This window comes from Diuraphis noxia, unplaced genomic scaffold, assembly GCF_037042655.1.
Source record: "Diuraphis noxia isolate RWA-SAM2 unplaced genomic scaffold, SU_Dnox_SAM2 contig0001, whole genome shotgun sequence".
Taxonomy (NCBI): domain Eukaryota; kingdom Metazoa; phylum Arthropoda; class Insecta; order Hemiptera; family Aphididae; genus Diuraphis; species Diuraphis noxia.
In genome coordinates this window covers 48,878,665-48,894,161 of record NW_028301711.1, presented here as the reverse complement: position 1 = coordinate 48,894,161, position 15,497 = coordinate 48,878,665, and the positions used below count along the sequence as shown (strand labels likewise).

The window sequence follows — 15,497 nt, the reverse complement described above, 5'->3', positions numbered from 1 at the left end:
TAGTGAGCAAGACGAGTACTTTTTTCATTTAAAGATCCTTATTATAATTTCCCATTAGGCTTTCAATGGCCCCTGCAGCTACTCAGTATACATTATGCTGGATGCAATGGAAATAATAATAAAATAACCTGTTTTGTTTGTATTCCCTATTCATATATTATATTCGTGGTGTTTACATAGCCATATGTACAATACGACAATTTTATGGAAAAATTAATAACAATAATATGGTACGATAGGATGGCGTAGGTTGGTCGTAAGTCGTGTGTGCGAGTACCAGGAATTCATGAGTTCGGTGCGTGCGCATCTCATCGTATTGCGGTCTTCAAAATATTATAAATTAATGATCAAAATATATTCTATACACATTTCTAGTATTATTATGTCTTATTAATAATAATTATAGAGTAGGTACTTGGAATAATATTATTATTTTGTTATAGTTGAATATCGATGTAATCGAAGATGTTATTTTATTTTAATTGTGTATATAATGCGTAACGTTAATTATCAAAGTATCTACCACGACGAACAAAATATTCACTATATTACGTACATAATAATATGTGTTTATTCAAATTCAGAACTTCTTATAGGCAACAATATTTATTTACACCGATATCGTATTTTAACAAAAGTTTGGTATCATAAAAAATTAAAGACTACATCATTTTTTTTTTTTTTTTATTGATTTACAATTAATTAATAGGACACTACATTACTTTTATTATCTCCGTCTTACACAGTTACACGTGCGTAACATATACCAAATGTTGATATATATGATGCCAAGTAATTCACGTTTATCTTTCTAATAGTGTAAAAATTAGAGTGATGATGATGGCCTTATCTGTGTTTGAATGCTGTTAATTTTACAATAATTCAGTTTTTAAGTTAGTTACCTATGAACACTTTTAAATTGCAATGTTTTATATATACGAAAAACTTGCCAATAAATTGAACACAGTAACAGTATGGTAATTTCATGGATATTACGTTAAATTTAAATTCAAATGCAACGATATAAAATTATTGTATACCTACAAAAATGATCTTGAGCGAAGACAGGTTTAAATCATTTAAATCATAATTATTATACTTATTAGTGTGGTATAAATTCTATAATAAATCTATATTGAGTCTTATACAAAAGTATAAGTAGGTAAGTTAAATAGTAAGTATACAAAGTAATAAAAAGACAAGAATTAACCGATTTATTATTGCTTACATATTGCCTAGCTACCGTACCTATAATAACATTTAAAGATTTATTATGTGTGATGTGTACAAGTTTTTGGTTAAATTCATTTTCACAATTTCATATCATTATTATTGTACACACCTTTTCATATTTTAAATAGAGTTGCTTAACGCTTACCCATTTTATAATAAGACTCAATCAAAGCATAAAGAAATGGAAAACATTTTCTTTTACATGACTTTGGGACGCCATCGGCTGTCCACGAAAAGACGAAGTTCCCAGTAGTAGTTTATAATTATTTTGTCATAACTCATAAGGTCATGATGCTGATTTTTTTACTTGTACTGCGGACATTAAAAATATAATTCCTAAGGATTATAAATCAATTTTAAACAAAAGAAATACACTAAAATATTACCTATTTAGTAAGTAATATTTGTAACAATTTCATCTATAAAAAAATAATTATTAAGTACTTCAATTATATTCTTTTAGTTCATCTATTACTTCGCATTTGAGTTTATATACTTACAGTCGATGAACAGCTATATTAGCCAAGCTGGCTCTATAACAATGTCCACCATCTACATAATGGTATAGTTATTATTTATGAATAATTGTTTTAAACTCGCATTTATCTATAGAAAAAATGATGATAAATCTAAATATTTGTACTTAATGATAATGTAAATGTTTAATTTTTGAACTGTTAATATATATTAATGTAACGATATTTTATTCAAACAAATTTGTTATTTTAGCCAAAAGCACATTTCATGAGTACCTATATTTTTTTTATAAAGTTGTGGAAATTATTTCCTTATTAAAATTCCAATATACAATATACATATACATAACAACATAACATATATAATTAAAATTATTTTAAGTGCTTATTATAAAGCATAACATAGTGGTATTCACATTCAGAAGAATCAATTTTTAAGGCTGCAATGGCTGCATTATACTAGACCATAAAATAGAACACGAATACACGAGAGTTATACAAATAGTCAAATACACAAAAGTTCTTTCTTTTTTTACACATTGCAACCGTAAATGGCTGAGATAAAATAATATCACGTTAGTATTTCAAAAACCACTACGTGCACAGTATTTAACCACCATAATATTATCTCATTATCTCAATGCATACTTACATAGTTACATTTTATTTGTTTATAATATTATGCTCGTATAAATTTACTTTGAAAATGATTTCACGTTGAATTTTATTAATTTAATATTATTATTTAAAATATTGAACGTCGAACTGCTACACTATTTACATACTCACCAACACTGCAACCTGTGTAGGTATATGTTCCATAAAATTAAATCTTTTTTTTAAATCTACGTATATGATTTTTAAGATTTAAGATCTATATGATGTTTTTATTTAAGTATAAAATAATGCGAGACAGGGTTATCTAAAGTTGTACAGTTACTGTCAAATTCGACGCGATAGGTGAGTTGATTCCCGAGACCTATTTTATGTATTAATTGATTCCCAGGTCATTATTAGGTATATAGGTACGAGTTTATTCCCGGGTCATTAAAAGGTAGGTATGAGTTGATTCCCTATTGTTCTATAATCTCATTATCTGTAGATACCAATTTATAACAATGTGATAGACATTTTTACTAAAATTACTAATTTTTTTTATATTTTTTTACTAAATTACTAAACTTTTTTGTATTTTTTTTTTTACCTAATTACTAAATGTTTTTAATTATTTTTTTAATAAATTATAAATATAATATAATATAATACAAAAAATAATTAATAAATAAACATTGAAAGATTTTCAAAATATGAAAAAACTATAAAAAAAACAACATTTTTGAGAAACTTGTCAGCCAACCTCCTCGTGGTGTTTCTTTATAGATTATGCTAATAGGCTAAATATTTTACTAAAAATTGAAAATTGAAATAATCGAAAAAAATATATAATGACCCGGGAATCAACTCGTACATACTTCTTGATGACCCAGGAATCAACTCGAACGCAGCCAAATTCGATGATATTATAAAATTCAGGAACGTAATACTGTAATAGTGTACTACTAGAGCAGTTAATTAGGTATGTAATAGTTAATCTGGATCAGTGAAAGGGTAAATGTTTGGTGTTATGAATAAGGTAAGATGTCGTGATTAAACAATACAATTTTCGGAATTCGATATATCTCAAGAAAATTATGTTCATAGGTTTTAGATGAAATTTTTCGAATTTTGTTTTTAAAATATAATATAATATATGTTTTCAAAATTACCATAGATACCTACCTAATTATACGCGTGTGTGTACTTTGTGTACGTGATTTTATATGAGGAATCTATAAATATTAATATAATGGTTATTATTAATTTAAGACACCACCTAGACTAATTTACGTTTCTAAGAACCCCAGTTATTAAATCAAAATGTCTTACTAATATATATTTTCAATAACTGCAATAAATGTTTGAGCATATCGGAAGATTAGGTATTTTTAATTTCAGAGTGAATTAAGTAGGTAGTTACCAAATTTAAAAGCAATAATATTTCCCATGGCCTCATGAAGTTGATACTACAATTTTGAAGTCCTTGAATTACGATCATTTTAAAATTCAAAATTTTCGCGAAAAATATTCTATATTTCATAAAATAATAAATACAGCAGTTTATATTGTTTAAACATAATATTATTATTTTAACTATTCGTCACTGCCTTATAATAATTATTAAATAATAATAGCTGTTTGCTTGCTTATCCTTTATAATATTATACAAAAAACGAAGATCATCAAGAATATCTGTTATCTGTTGACCTGTTACTCTATTAATTGAGAATATCGAAATAAGCAGTTGGGCGTTTTTGAGCATACTTAACGATATTTTTAACTGTGAATTGGGTGAACGAATGCAGAGTTCAATCAATCTATAGCAGTGTTATTCAACCGGTGGGTCGCGTAAGCTTTAAAATTGGGTTGCGATAAATCTCATTTTTAAAATAAAAATTAAATGTATAAAATTAGGTATATAAGGTAAAAAAAAATGTTAATAATAATATTATAATTATAATGGATATCGAGTATATTGTTTCATATTACACTGGTATGATTTTACGTACCTAGTAGATATTGAGATAAGAATTTACGAATAAACTGTGTTATTTATATAATTAATATACATTGTTATCGTTATAAAAACCTATTATATACTATGGTCGCAAAAAATGTAGGCCTAAAAATTGGGTCGTGAGTCCAAAAAGATTGAAGACCCCTGCTCTAGTAGATACACACGTTTGGCGCACATTTTTTCAGACACAATATGGAGTTGCAAATTCTATACGTAAAAAATCTATACATCATAGTGCACACTGCACATCATATATTATTTTTTAAATTCCTCATTTGGCTGATTTAAATTTTTTTACATTAATTAACTTTTAAAAGTCTATTACCGTTACCTAGGATACACTACGATAGAGATCATAGAGATTTTCTCCTATATCTCCCCAATATTAAAGTATCTCAAAAATATTTTTGCAACTTATATAAATTATAAAATAATATGTTGATCGTTATCCAGATAAATATTATATTACCTAATTATTATGTCTACAAAAAAAATTTAAAAACGTTTTTGTTACTTAATCGATAACCCAGTACGAGTATTACACTATTATATATGTACTTATATTTTTTATTTTTTATTTTTTGTATGTATTTTATGTGTTTTTATGCACACTGAAGACGTTGGTGGAAATGATTTTCGGCTAAAGTGTTTTTAGTTTTTTTTTTTTTTTTTTAATATTTAAAATTGTATAGAATGGATGTCTGTTAACTATGCCTTCTAACTATAACAGTTACTAATCCTCCACGTTATGGCGCAAGTTAGTATCTATTTTAGAATTTTTAAATATTCAGCACAATAATTATGCTTGGAATTTCAGTGGGCATTTTTTACTAGGCCAATTTTTCCGACTACCCATTTCCGATCACGTTTAGCTCCGTCAGTCTAAAAAATTAGAGTGAATTGGCCTCGTATAAAATTTAAAGGTATAATGGTATTATTATATTATTTAGATGACCTCATGGGCTTTTTACTAAATTTTAATTTTGAAGAAAGTTAGGTAAGCGTACAATTTGCTATATATTACACACTTGTGAAACATGCAGGTAAAATGCCCTCTTCTTAATGATATCATTGTATATTTCCACACGTTATCCAGCCACTAGACTATACCTTTTTAATATCTCTAATCTTTTTTTATAGTGGGCTAAATCTGTAATACGGTTAGGCATCACGGTCCAAACGTTTTTGAATAGGGATAGAAAGGAAATTAAACTAACGATTCAAAAGAATTATTATCTTTAGTAATCTATATCGTATTAAATATAATTAAAAAAAAATCAATTGGCATAGAGGATCGGTCAAAAAGCTGGTTGATCCGTAGGTAAGAGACTCCTGTACTGGCTGTACTATGATGTTCTGTTGAGGCCGCTACATCAGTGATGGTTATATTCGGGCGGGATCAATGTGCAGCACCGACCAAGTTATACATGGAGTGGAATATGACTAAAACGAGTGACTTGCGAAAGGACATCAAACATTTTTCATATTTTAATTATTTGATGAAAAATTAAGAAGGTATTAAAATAAATATATATTTTAATTAATATTATTAATTAGTAATTACCTACTAATTTCCAATTGTAAATTACGTATGTCTTAATAAAAACAGTTAGGTACGTAATTGTTATAGTTTGTATTCAAATATGTGGCACTGTGTATCTGCACGTATATTTTGTTATTCCGAATATCAGTACAAAAAAGCTGAAAATAAATCAACAATAATTTTATAAAATATAATATTATGCAAATTAAAAACGGATATAACATACAAAAAATACTACTATTTTGCATAATTGAATATTGTCCATGTTCTGTGTGAGACAACAAGACAGGAAGTGTGTTGAGTGTCGAATGCTGATATCCTCTTAAATAAAACTGCAGCTGAGTATGAAAAAACTAAACTCTATTAATAAAATGTATTATATATTTAATTTTTTTATCACTGTATTGTCTGTATTTTATTTTTGGGTTCCGAATCGGAGTATATGTAACAGGAACTTGTCGTGATTGTGATGTCGCTGATGTAGACACCCGCCGCTTACAGTCGCGCGCCACTGCCGCCAACGACGTGAAACCAGAGGCGCCGACTTTTAGATATTAGCGCGGGGGCAAACTCTTCTATTAAGTGAAAAAAAAATCTATAGTTTGCTTACCGGGAGGAGTAATTACCAAATTGTCCTTTAACTCTATTTTAATACTCCTCTAGGGCGCTATAAATATATTTGTTTATAATTTATAAATAATATTATTTGAATTGAAAATTTTTAGTTTATATACTACTATAATGGTAATAAAATCAGTTCCGTCTCTATAATTGGGGAAAAATTGAAATGACAGATGTATTTTTAGACAAAATATAAAACCAAATAGTAGTCTGCGTCGAGCGATCTATAGTATTTATAGATCATATTTAGGTAATATACAAATATACAATCGTCGATGTTCTAATGAATATTTTCATGTTATAATCTGGTATTTTAACAAAATAATTATTATTGTACACAACGGGGCACGGGGGCGAAATAATACTTTTGCCCCCGTTAAATCAATGTACGGGGGCGATCGCCCCCTTTGCCCCCGCGGAGTCGGCGCCTTTGCGTGAAACTCGAACTAAACGTCTATCCTATCGAATAACAATTAGTTCATACTTTCCTGGTACTCAGGACTTAATCTGAGGAAGCAAATCCTACTTCTGCTTGACCAAATCACGTTTTTCTGCCCAAAAAATCTAAGTACCTATCTGAATGTTCGTAGAATTGTAGAATCGTGGTATTTTCAATTTCAATTTTTTAAGTTATACTAACATTGACAACTGTTTATTGCAAGGCGTACACACAATTCTGTTGTTTGAATTGACTCAAACACTCAAATAATATGATATTATAGTTTTCAGCATTTTAGTTTACAAATATAATGTATATTATTATTAATAAAATTTTAATATTTATTAATAAAATAAGCAATTGTTTGTTAAATATTTTTAAATATTTTTTTTTCGTTATTTAATATTGTTAAATATATCCTTTATTATGTGGTTCTATTCTTCTACTTAAATAATCCTACATTACAAGAAAATTCATTTTTAGATAAATATATAAAGTTGATGATATAATATAATATATAGTATATACTAGCTGAAAACTAAAAAACTAAAAAACTAAAAAATGTTAAAATGTTTTATAAATATGGTATAGTAAATAGCTACTTATATAGAGTAATTGAAGGGGAGCAAATCCCTTTATGGCTCTGTGTTCTAAAAGTTATCTGGACTCTTCGTATGACAAATTCCTAAATACGCCACTGATCCAAATACCTACCTGCATCCACAGGCTGCATTATCCATACTATTACACGAAAGAGATGCAAAAGTTTGCAAAATTATTTCATGTAGGTACCAATTAAAATAAGTGTAAATATAACATGTTCAGGCAACTTATATTTTCAATGATATAGTTACTATACAATAATATATACACAACACATAACATATTTCATATTATTATTACAGTTGTGCCTACTCGATGTAAATTTAATTTAATATCAATATTTAATTATTTAATAATAATATAATCAATAGGCTTAGAATAATCATCCATTTATATTCATGATATTTCTTTAATTGAAATATTATTGAATTTAAAGACGAATACGGAATAATATCATAATATTATTATATCATCACAAATTCACAACTATCAAATCTTCATTATATTTATAAATTAAACATGTAAACCATTGTAGGCTAATAAACCTTTGTATTTGAAGCCTTTAATTAATAAAAAAAAAAAAAAATTATTTATTTTTGTTGAAGTATATGAGTTCATTATACCATTAAATTGTGTCCGTAGGTACTTACCTAACCCACAAGACCGTATTACCGTTTAGGCCATAGCCTTGGGTGGCAAATTTTAAAGGTCGAAACGAAGTAGCAAATTTTTTTATAGTGTGACGCAAAATTTGCGTTTCTCATAGGATTTTCATTATATTTTAATTTTAGTGCGAGTTATGTGTATTTTAAAATTGTAAATTGTTAGTATATCTTAAAATAATCATGATCTAAACGTGATCTACTGAGCTTAAAATGTACTATATTACGCACTTGTAAGATGGAGACGACACATGCGAGTGTAGCGTCCTCTTAAGTGTTCTATCCTATCTAGTTCATACTCATAATCTAAGCAAGCAAATCCAAATTCACTTTTCTGCCCAATAGTATTCGTCCGTCATCGGGTCGTAAAAACGTGGTTTTGGTATCAAAATTAACACAAGAAGTTGTACAAAAAAATCTTGAAACAGACTATTAAAATTTATTTTCACTTTAATAAAAATAATATATTAAAAATATAAATTATGTTTAGTAATATTACTGCAGGCCACTTTCACTCAGAATCGTTTTCGTATACAATAATTTTAAATCATTTAATAAATTCAAATTTAACTCATTTATATATTAGTATATTTCAGTGACTTCTCTTGATACCTAATGTATAGTAAATCGTTGCCGCTTACCCGCTTATTTTAAATTTCTAGTTATTTAATTTGCTATTAGAAAACTCAGTTACAAAATTAATAAAACAATAGTCTAATACAGTGGTTCCCAAATCAATTTCCACAAAGCCCATTTTGGACCAATTATAACTACGATGTACTGTTGTGAATACCATATAAGACGGGACGAGAAAATATAGGTATTCACAATTCATTAATAACGAATTTTTGAAAAAAAAATTCTTTTCATTTATAATTTATTATGAGTCCCGTAAACAACTGTACTTGTGGTGCACAATTTGAGAACCACTGGTCTAATTGTATAATGTAATAAGTGAATAACTCAAACAATTATCAGTTAATTCGTGTTGGTTTGGCATCATAGACGTTAAGCAAGGTCGTTCGTTTCACACGAGCCTCACTACGACGCTGCAGGCCTGCAGCTCATTTCATGCGTTCCTAGTTTTCTACTGCGCTGCAGTTCCTCGAGACACTCACGGGCCACGAACAGCGAGTCTAGCCGAGCGTCATCGGAAGCCGACTGCGAACGTATTTACAGATACGGACGACGGACTCGTGGTTACCAGCCGTTGCGACGAGACGGTGACGACCAATGCATGGGCCCCTGTTAACATAATATCATTAAGGGGGTATAAAAAGCAACGAAATTGAGAAAATAACGATAGTAATAATAATAATAATCATGACAACAATGAACAGACGAAACGTTTTTTTGGTCAGTACCAAGAACATTTTTAAATTTTAAATGCAGGGACACGTTTTTTATTGGTGCCAGACAGTGTTTAATCAGTTGGCAATTTTGGCATATGGTTGACGCGCAAGGTTTATAGATTATAATAATTAATTATAATAATATAATTAATATAATTAATTATAATCTATAAACCTTGGTTGACGCGTATTTAGCCGGCCAGAACGACAAACTGGGCTTATAATTTATATTCCTCCAGGAATAATCTCATGGAAAAAATTATGAAATAGGGGAACATTAAAATATTCAAAATTATAAACCAAACAAATGGACAGCTGCTGTCCGACAGTGTCTAGCCAAAAAAAAAAACGTCTAGGACCGACAGGACCGTCTCACCACCTGCCAACGGCCTACCGTTCATGGAGACACTGTAGAGTGAGTGAGACACACGATATAACGTCCCAAATGCATAATTCTTTCTCTCTCGACAATCTCGTCTATTGATTTTTCATTCTAAGCCCCTCTCACACTGAAGCACAGAATACGATCACAACTGTGAAATTGTTAGAGTGGGAGAAGATGACGCCGTGTATGTGTTTATGTGTAGTGTATAGCTTGTAGACTTGTAGTGTGCACTGTTATTTTTTCATTGCGCATTGTCTGCCTACTGAATTTTAATTTTTTTTTGTAGTTCGTTGTTGAGTTCTTCTTCATTTCTTTATTTTAGTTGAACATGGCTTCAAAATTCGTTAAATCTAAGGAAAGCTCAACTTGTGCTGTAGCTACTTGTATGTATCAAAACGCTAACAAAGCAAAGCGATATGAAAAAGAAATATCATTTTATAAGTAAGTAGCAAATTTATTGTAATATAATAAAAGTTTGATAGGTTAGATTAAAGATATACAACAATAGAAATAACAATTGTATTTACTAATAACAAAGATGAGTCTAAGATATTTTTTTTATATCTAGGTTTCCCAAAAATTTAAAATTGCGAAAACAGTGGACATTGAAATGTAAGAGAATGGATAATTGGAAGCCTATCGAATCTTATATTTGTTCTAATCATTTCTGTGAAAATGATTTTATGCGCGATTTAAAATCAGAGCTCTTTGGTAATTTTTTTTTAGTAATATAGATATGAGAATTATATTCTTTGAAAAATAATATTCTATTGATTTTTTTAAAACTATTTTCTTAAAATAAATTTTGGTAAATAATATATAATTATATTATGTTACTCAAATTTCAAGTTTTTTTTTGATGGTTTATATTAGCGGTTCTCAAATTTTCTCAGCCTCAGAGCCTTGTTTCAAGTAGAAGTTTCTCGAGGAGCCTCCAAGAAATATTTAACGTTCATTTTTATTTTGCCTGTGTTTTATCTTCTATGAAGTCTAATAAACACAAATTGTATACATACGGGAATCAAAATAAAATTATATTTATTAATAAATATGAAACAATAGTTTCAAAAAACTGAAAAAAATATTATTTATTATTTAAAATTTAATTTTTATTCACAATTTTGTTATTGAGATTTCACTCAATATAAATATCAGTGAATTATGGCATTCAAGTTTTCATGAAATGTATATTCATTTTAAATAACAAACAAGTTTTAAATTTGTTTTGGTGTTACGAACGGATCCCTTGGTAAGCCATTGCGGAATACCAAGGACTCCATGGAGCACATCTTGAGAACCGCTGGCTTATATACTTATAAGTTATAAATCAACTAAATTTAACGTTTATAATGAAAATGATGAATCTTCGGTATACTAGTCAGTTGCATTAGGTATAAAATGAAGGATTTTAATTGAAATAGATAATATTTTACTATTGATTATCAATTAATTATTTTAAACTAATTAAAACAGTTATTTTGGAGAAAATAATTAATATATAAAACAATCAATATAATAATATCACCATTATATAATGTTTCGTAACAAATAAAATGTATTAATATTATTAGGAATTCTTTTATCTTAAAATATGATTTCTTTTCTATTTTATTCCATGATTTATGAATTTTCATGAAACTCAGATTTATCTTTAGTTAATTAATCATTAAAATATTTTAATAACTTTTAAAATTGTATTTGAACTTATTAGGATCGAATCCAAAGAAGCTACTAAAACCCGAAGCTGTTCCAACTCAAAATTTACCAATTGATCATATTAAGATTCAAAGTACATCAGCTATGAGACTCCATAGCACAACGGAATCTAAAACCATGAAACTGGTAAAATATAAATATTTTATTTTAACTTATTTAAATTGCTTCCTTTATTCATAATTCTGTATTTTAATATATTTCTGTAGCTGTGATACTAATTTTTGATAAATTACATTCTTATTTTTAAATTTAAAAATATTTTTACAGGCCCATGATCAAATTTTAACAACGACCGAGGAGTCACTAACATATCCATCTAAATCGGCATCTATACTTAATCCTGAACCTGCTCAAATTATAACAGGAACCGAAGAGTCACTTACACAACCATCTACATCAACATCTATACTTAATCCTAAACTTGAACAAGTGTTACCAACAATCAAAGAGTCACAGACACAACCATCTACATCGGCATCTATACTTAATCCTGAACCTGATCAAATTATAACAGGAACCGAAGAGTCACATACACAACCATCTACATCAACATCTATACTTAATCCTAAACTTGAACAAGTGTTACCAACAATCGAAGATTCACAGACACAACCATCTACATCGGCATCTATACTTAATCCTGAACCTGATCAAATTATAACAGGAACCGAAGAGTCACTTACAAAACCATCTACATCAACATCTATACTTAATCCCGAATCTCAATCTGAAATTGAGCAGTTAATGAAACTGTATAAAGACTTAGAAGCTATACAACATGAAAATGAAATTTTATACGAGAAGTGGAATTATCATAAAAGTATTAATGAATCTATTCATAATGAAATGAAATTAGTAAAAGAGAATTTAAGAGAAACTAATTTAAAGATAAAAGAAAGTGATAGAAGAATGGAGATATTGAATCAGACTTGGATACTCATACAAAAGCGTGCAAAGGAATTTCGTATGGGTTACCACAAAGAAAATTGATTTTCCTTTAGATGAGCCATCAATAATAATCAAGACTTAATTCAATGCTTAATATATGTTCACAAAAACTCATAATAGTTAGTATTTTCATATTTTTTTCAACAAATGCATTTAAATAAATTTTAAAAAATCGTAACTTAATGTGGGTAGTTTATATTATACTGATGTTTATTATTACTATCATAAGTTTGAATTTAAAAAAAAAAATTTTTTAGGCATAAGTATAGAAAACTAGGATTTAAAAAACTTTTTGAAAATTAGCATTAGCATGTGTTTACAATATTTATATTATTGTAGTTATAGTAATACTTCGTGTAACTTAAAATTAGAACAGCATAAATATAAACAGTTCATAATTATAATATAATGATATTGGGGTATTAATATATTTTAATTAAAATTTAAAATTTTGGTGATGATTTCGATGGTTTTGAAGAAAAGATGTGTGTTATGTTCCCCCAAGTGCTGGTTCCATTGTGGTTGGGTGATTAAGTATGACAATCCCGAGTAGTCAATATGTTAGATTGTAAGATGTTTATAGCTGAAATGATGTTGAAACGCTTGAATGTTTGAAAACAGTTTATGGTTATAAAACATTAAAGAAAACAGCCGTTTATGATTGGTTTAAATGGTTCTAAGATAGTCAAGAGTCATTTGAAGACGAAGAATGGAGTAGCTGGCCGTCAACTTCAACAAATTATGAAACAATCCAAAAAGTTAAAAAATTTGGTGCGATCAAATCGCCATTTATGTATTCAAGATATGGCAAATATATTAGAAATATCGTATGGTTCAGTTTAAAATGTTTTGTAAGACAATTTAGGAATGCGGCGCACTTGTGCGAAATTTGTTCCACGCATTTTAACCGAAGACAAAAAGGAAAACCGAAAATTGATTGCAGCTGAACTTTTTGAACGTTCCGTAAATGAAAAAGATTTTTTGTCAAAAATCGTTGTAGAAGATGAAACTCGAGTTTTCGCTTATGATCTGGAAACGAAATTGCACATAACGTCACCGAGGCCAAAAAAATCACGTGTTGTCAAATCACAATTGAAAGTCATGTTCATTGTATTCTTCAAAAATGAAGGGATAATTCACCGGGAATTTGTACCTAGTGGACAAACAGTCAAGTTTAAATATTGAAGTTGTAAAGCGTTTAAGGGAAATTCAATTCAGCAAAAAAGGCAACGAAAATAGAGGGATATCAAAGATGTTTCCAGTAGTTACAAAGTCGTAGGAGTAAGAGTGTCTGTGCTGAAGGAAGATATTTTGAAAGAGATTAAGTAGATTTATATAAAAAAATAAAATGAAATTCCGAGAATTTAATCCTACTACATATTTCCAAATAGACCTAACCAAACTAAACAAATCAAAATATGTTTTAAGAATTAATAATATATCCACATTTTTAAATCAATTCACTTCTAAGATAAATCAATTGTATTTTTAATTTTTATGCATCTGTTATATAGGTTCAAAAATAATCATTAGTTATTACCAACATATTATATAGTAATGATAGCAACATTTTATAGGTAACTTTGTAGTCTGTTTGGAGATTTGAGTGTAATTGTATTATATTGTCAACAAAATTAATTTATTCTATAGAATAAATCTACATAATACATAGGTAGGTACCTAATAGGTAGATCATAGGTCATTACTATTTACTACCTATTATGAATGATTTCTGATTGCAAAAATCATAGGTAGGTATGTGAATGTGTTAACTTGTAATCTGTAAACCGAAACACCGAAGTAACTTTTTACTGTAAAACCACTGACGGAAACCTTCCAATAGCAAATATTTTCACTAATTTGTAATTGGGAAACCTCTAAATAGTGGAAATTATTTTTATCTTTTTTAAAAATAAGGATATTAAAATATTTTGTAATTTGTATGTAGGTAGTAGGTACACTCATAGTAATGTAATGACAATGACAAAATCATAATGGGACGATAAGATTACAACAAATCCAGTTATCAGCACGGATATAGAATATATAGATACCATTTATTATTTAGGGCAAATGTAAATTGCGCCCAACGAAAGGAAATAGTTGTAAATTGCGCCCGGTATTTTTCAGGTATACATTTTTGTGTAGTTAATTGCGCCCGGTATTTTTCAGGTACAAATTTCTGTATAGTAAATTGCGCCCAATAGAAGTATTATTTTTATGATAGTCGTTTAGCATTACCCAGAGGACACCACGAGGAGGCGACTATCACTGTCCTCCAAAAATGTTTTTTTTGGCTTACTTGAAATGAATAAATAAAAATAAAAAATAGGAATTAATAAAAATAGAAAAATTATTTTTTTTTTTTTTTAAATAATATAGTATTAATTATAGTTATTTAAATATTTTTTGTTAGGTTAAAAATGTTAATAATAAAAAATACAGTTATAAGTTATTCTGCATATAGTAATGAGACGTCATTTTGACATATTCAGCCCTAACCAAACCTAACGTTAAGCGGCTAATGCTTGGGTTGAAAATAGAAATTAAGAACATAAATTAACGAAATAAAGAACTTTTAGCCTAATTTAGCGAAACTACATTGAGTTTGAAAACTCAATACAATTTTTTTTTTTTTTTTTTGATTACCTATTTTAGATTCTGAACGAAGTGATGAATGTATTGATTTTACAATGATGTATGTTTTTTTATTTTTTGTTTTTTTTTTGTTTTTGTGTCTGCATAACTAGTCGAAATAATGCTTCGATTTCAAACTTTGGGGGTGGTTTCCGATGTAAAATTGAAGATCCTTGGTGCATTATAGAGGTCAAAAGTAAACATTTTCCAACAGTTTTCAAAAAAATCGAGAAAAACAAAAAAAATATGACAGAAAAACTGGAATTTT

The 15,497-nt window shown here is 28.3% G+C and overlaps 1 protein-coding gene across 1 annotated transcript; it reads left to right on the top strand.

Moving 5' to 3' along the window:
* The first annotated feature begins 9,850 nt into the window (after window positions 1-9,850).
* LOC149060843 (uncharacterized) lies at window positions 9,851-12,775 on the top strand. Its single transcript, XM_089230758.1, has 5 exons — window positions 9,851-9,958; window positions 10,251-10,369; window positions 10,497-10,639; window positions 11,640-11,770; window positions 11,912-12,775. Exons 1-5 carry the CDS (start codon window positions 9,851-9,853, stop codon window positions 12,632-12,634), a joined length of 1,224 nt encoding a protein of 407 aa, XP_089086884.1. The 3' UTR covers window positions 12,635-12,775.
* The last annotated feature ends 2,722 nt before the right edge of the window (window positions 12,776-15,497 follow it).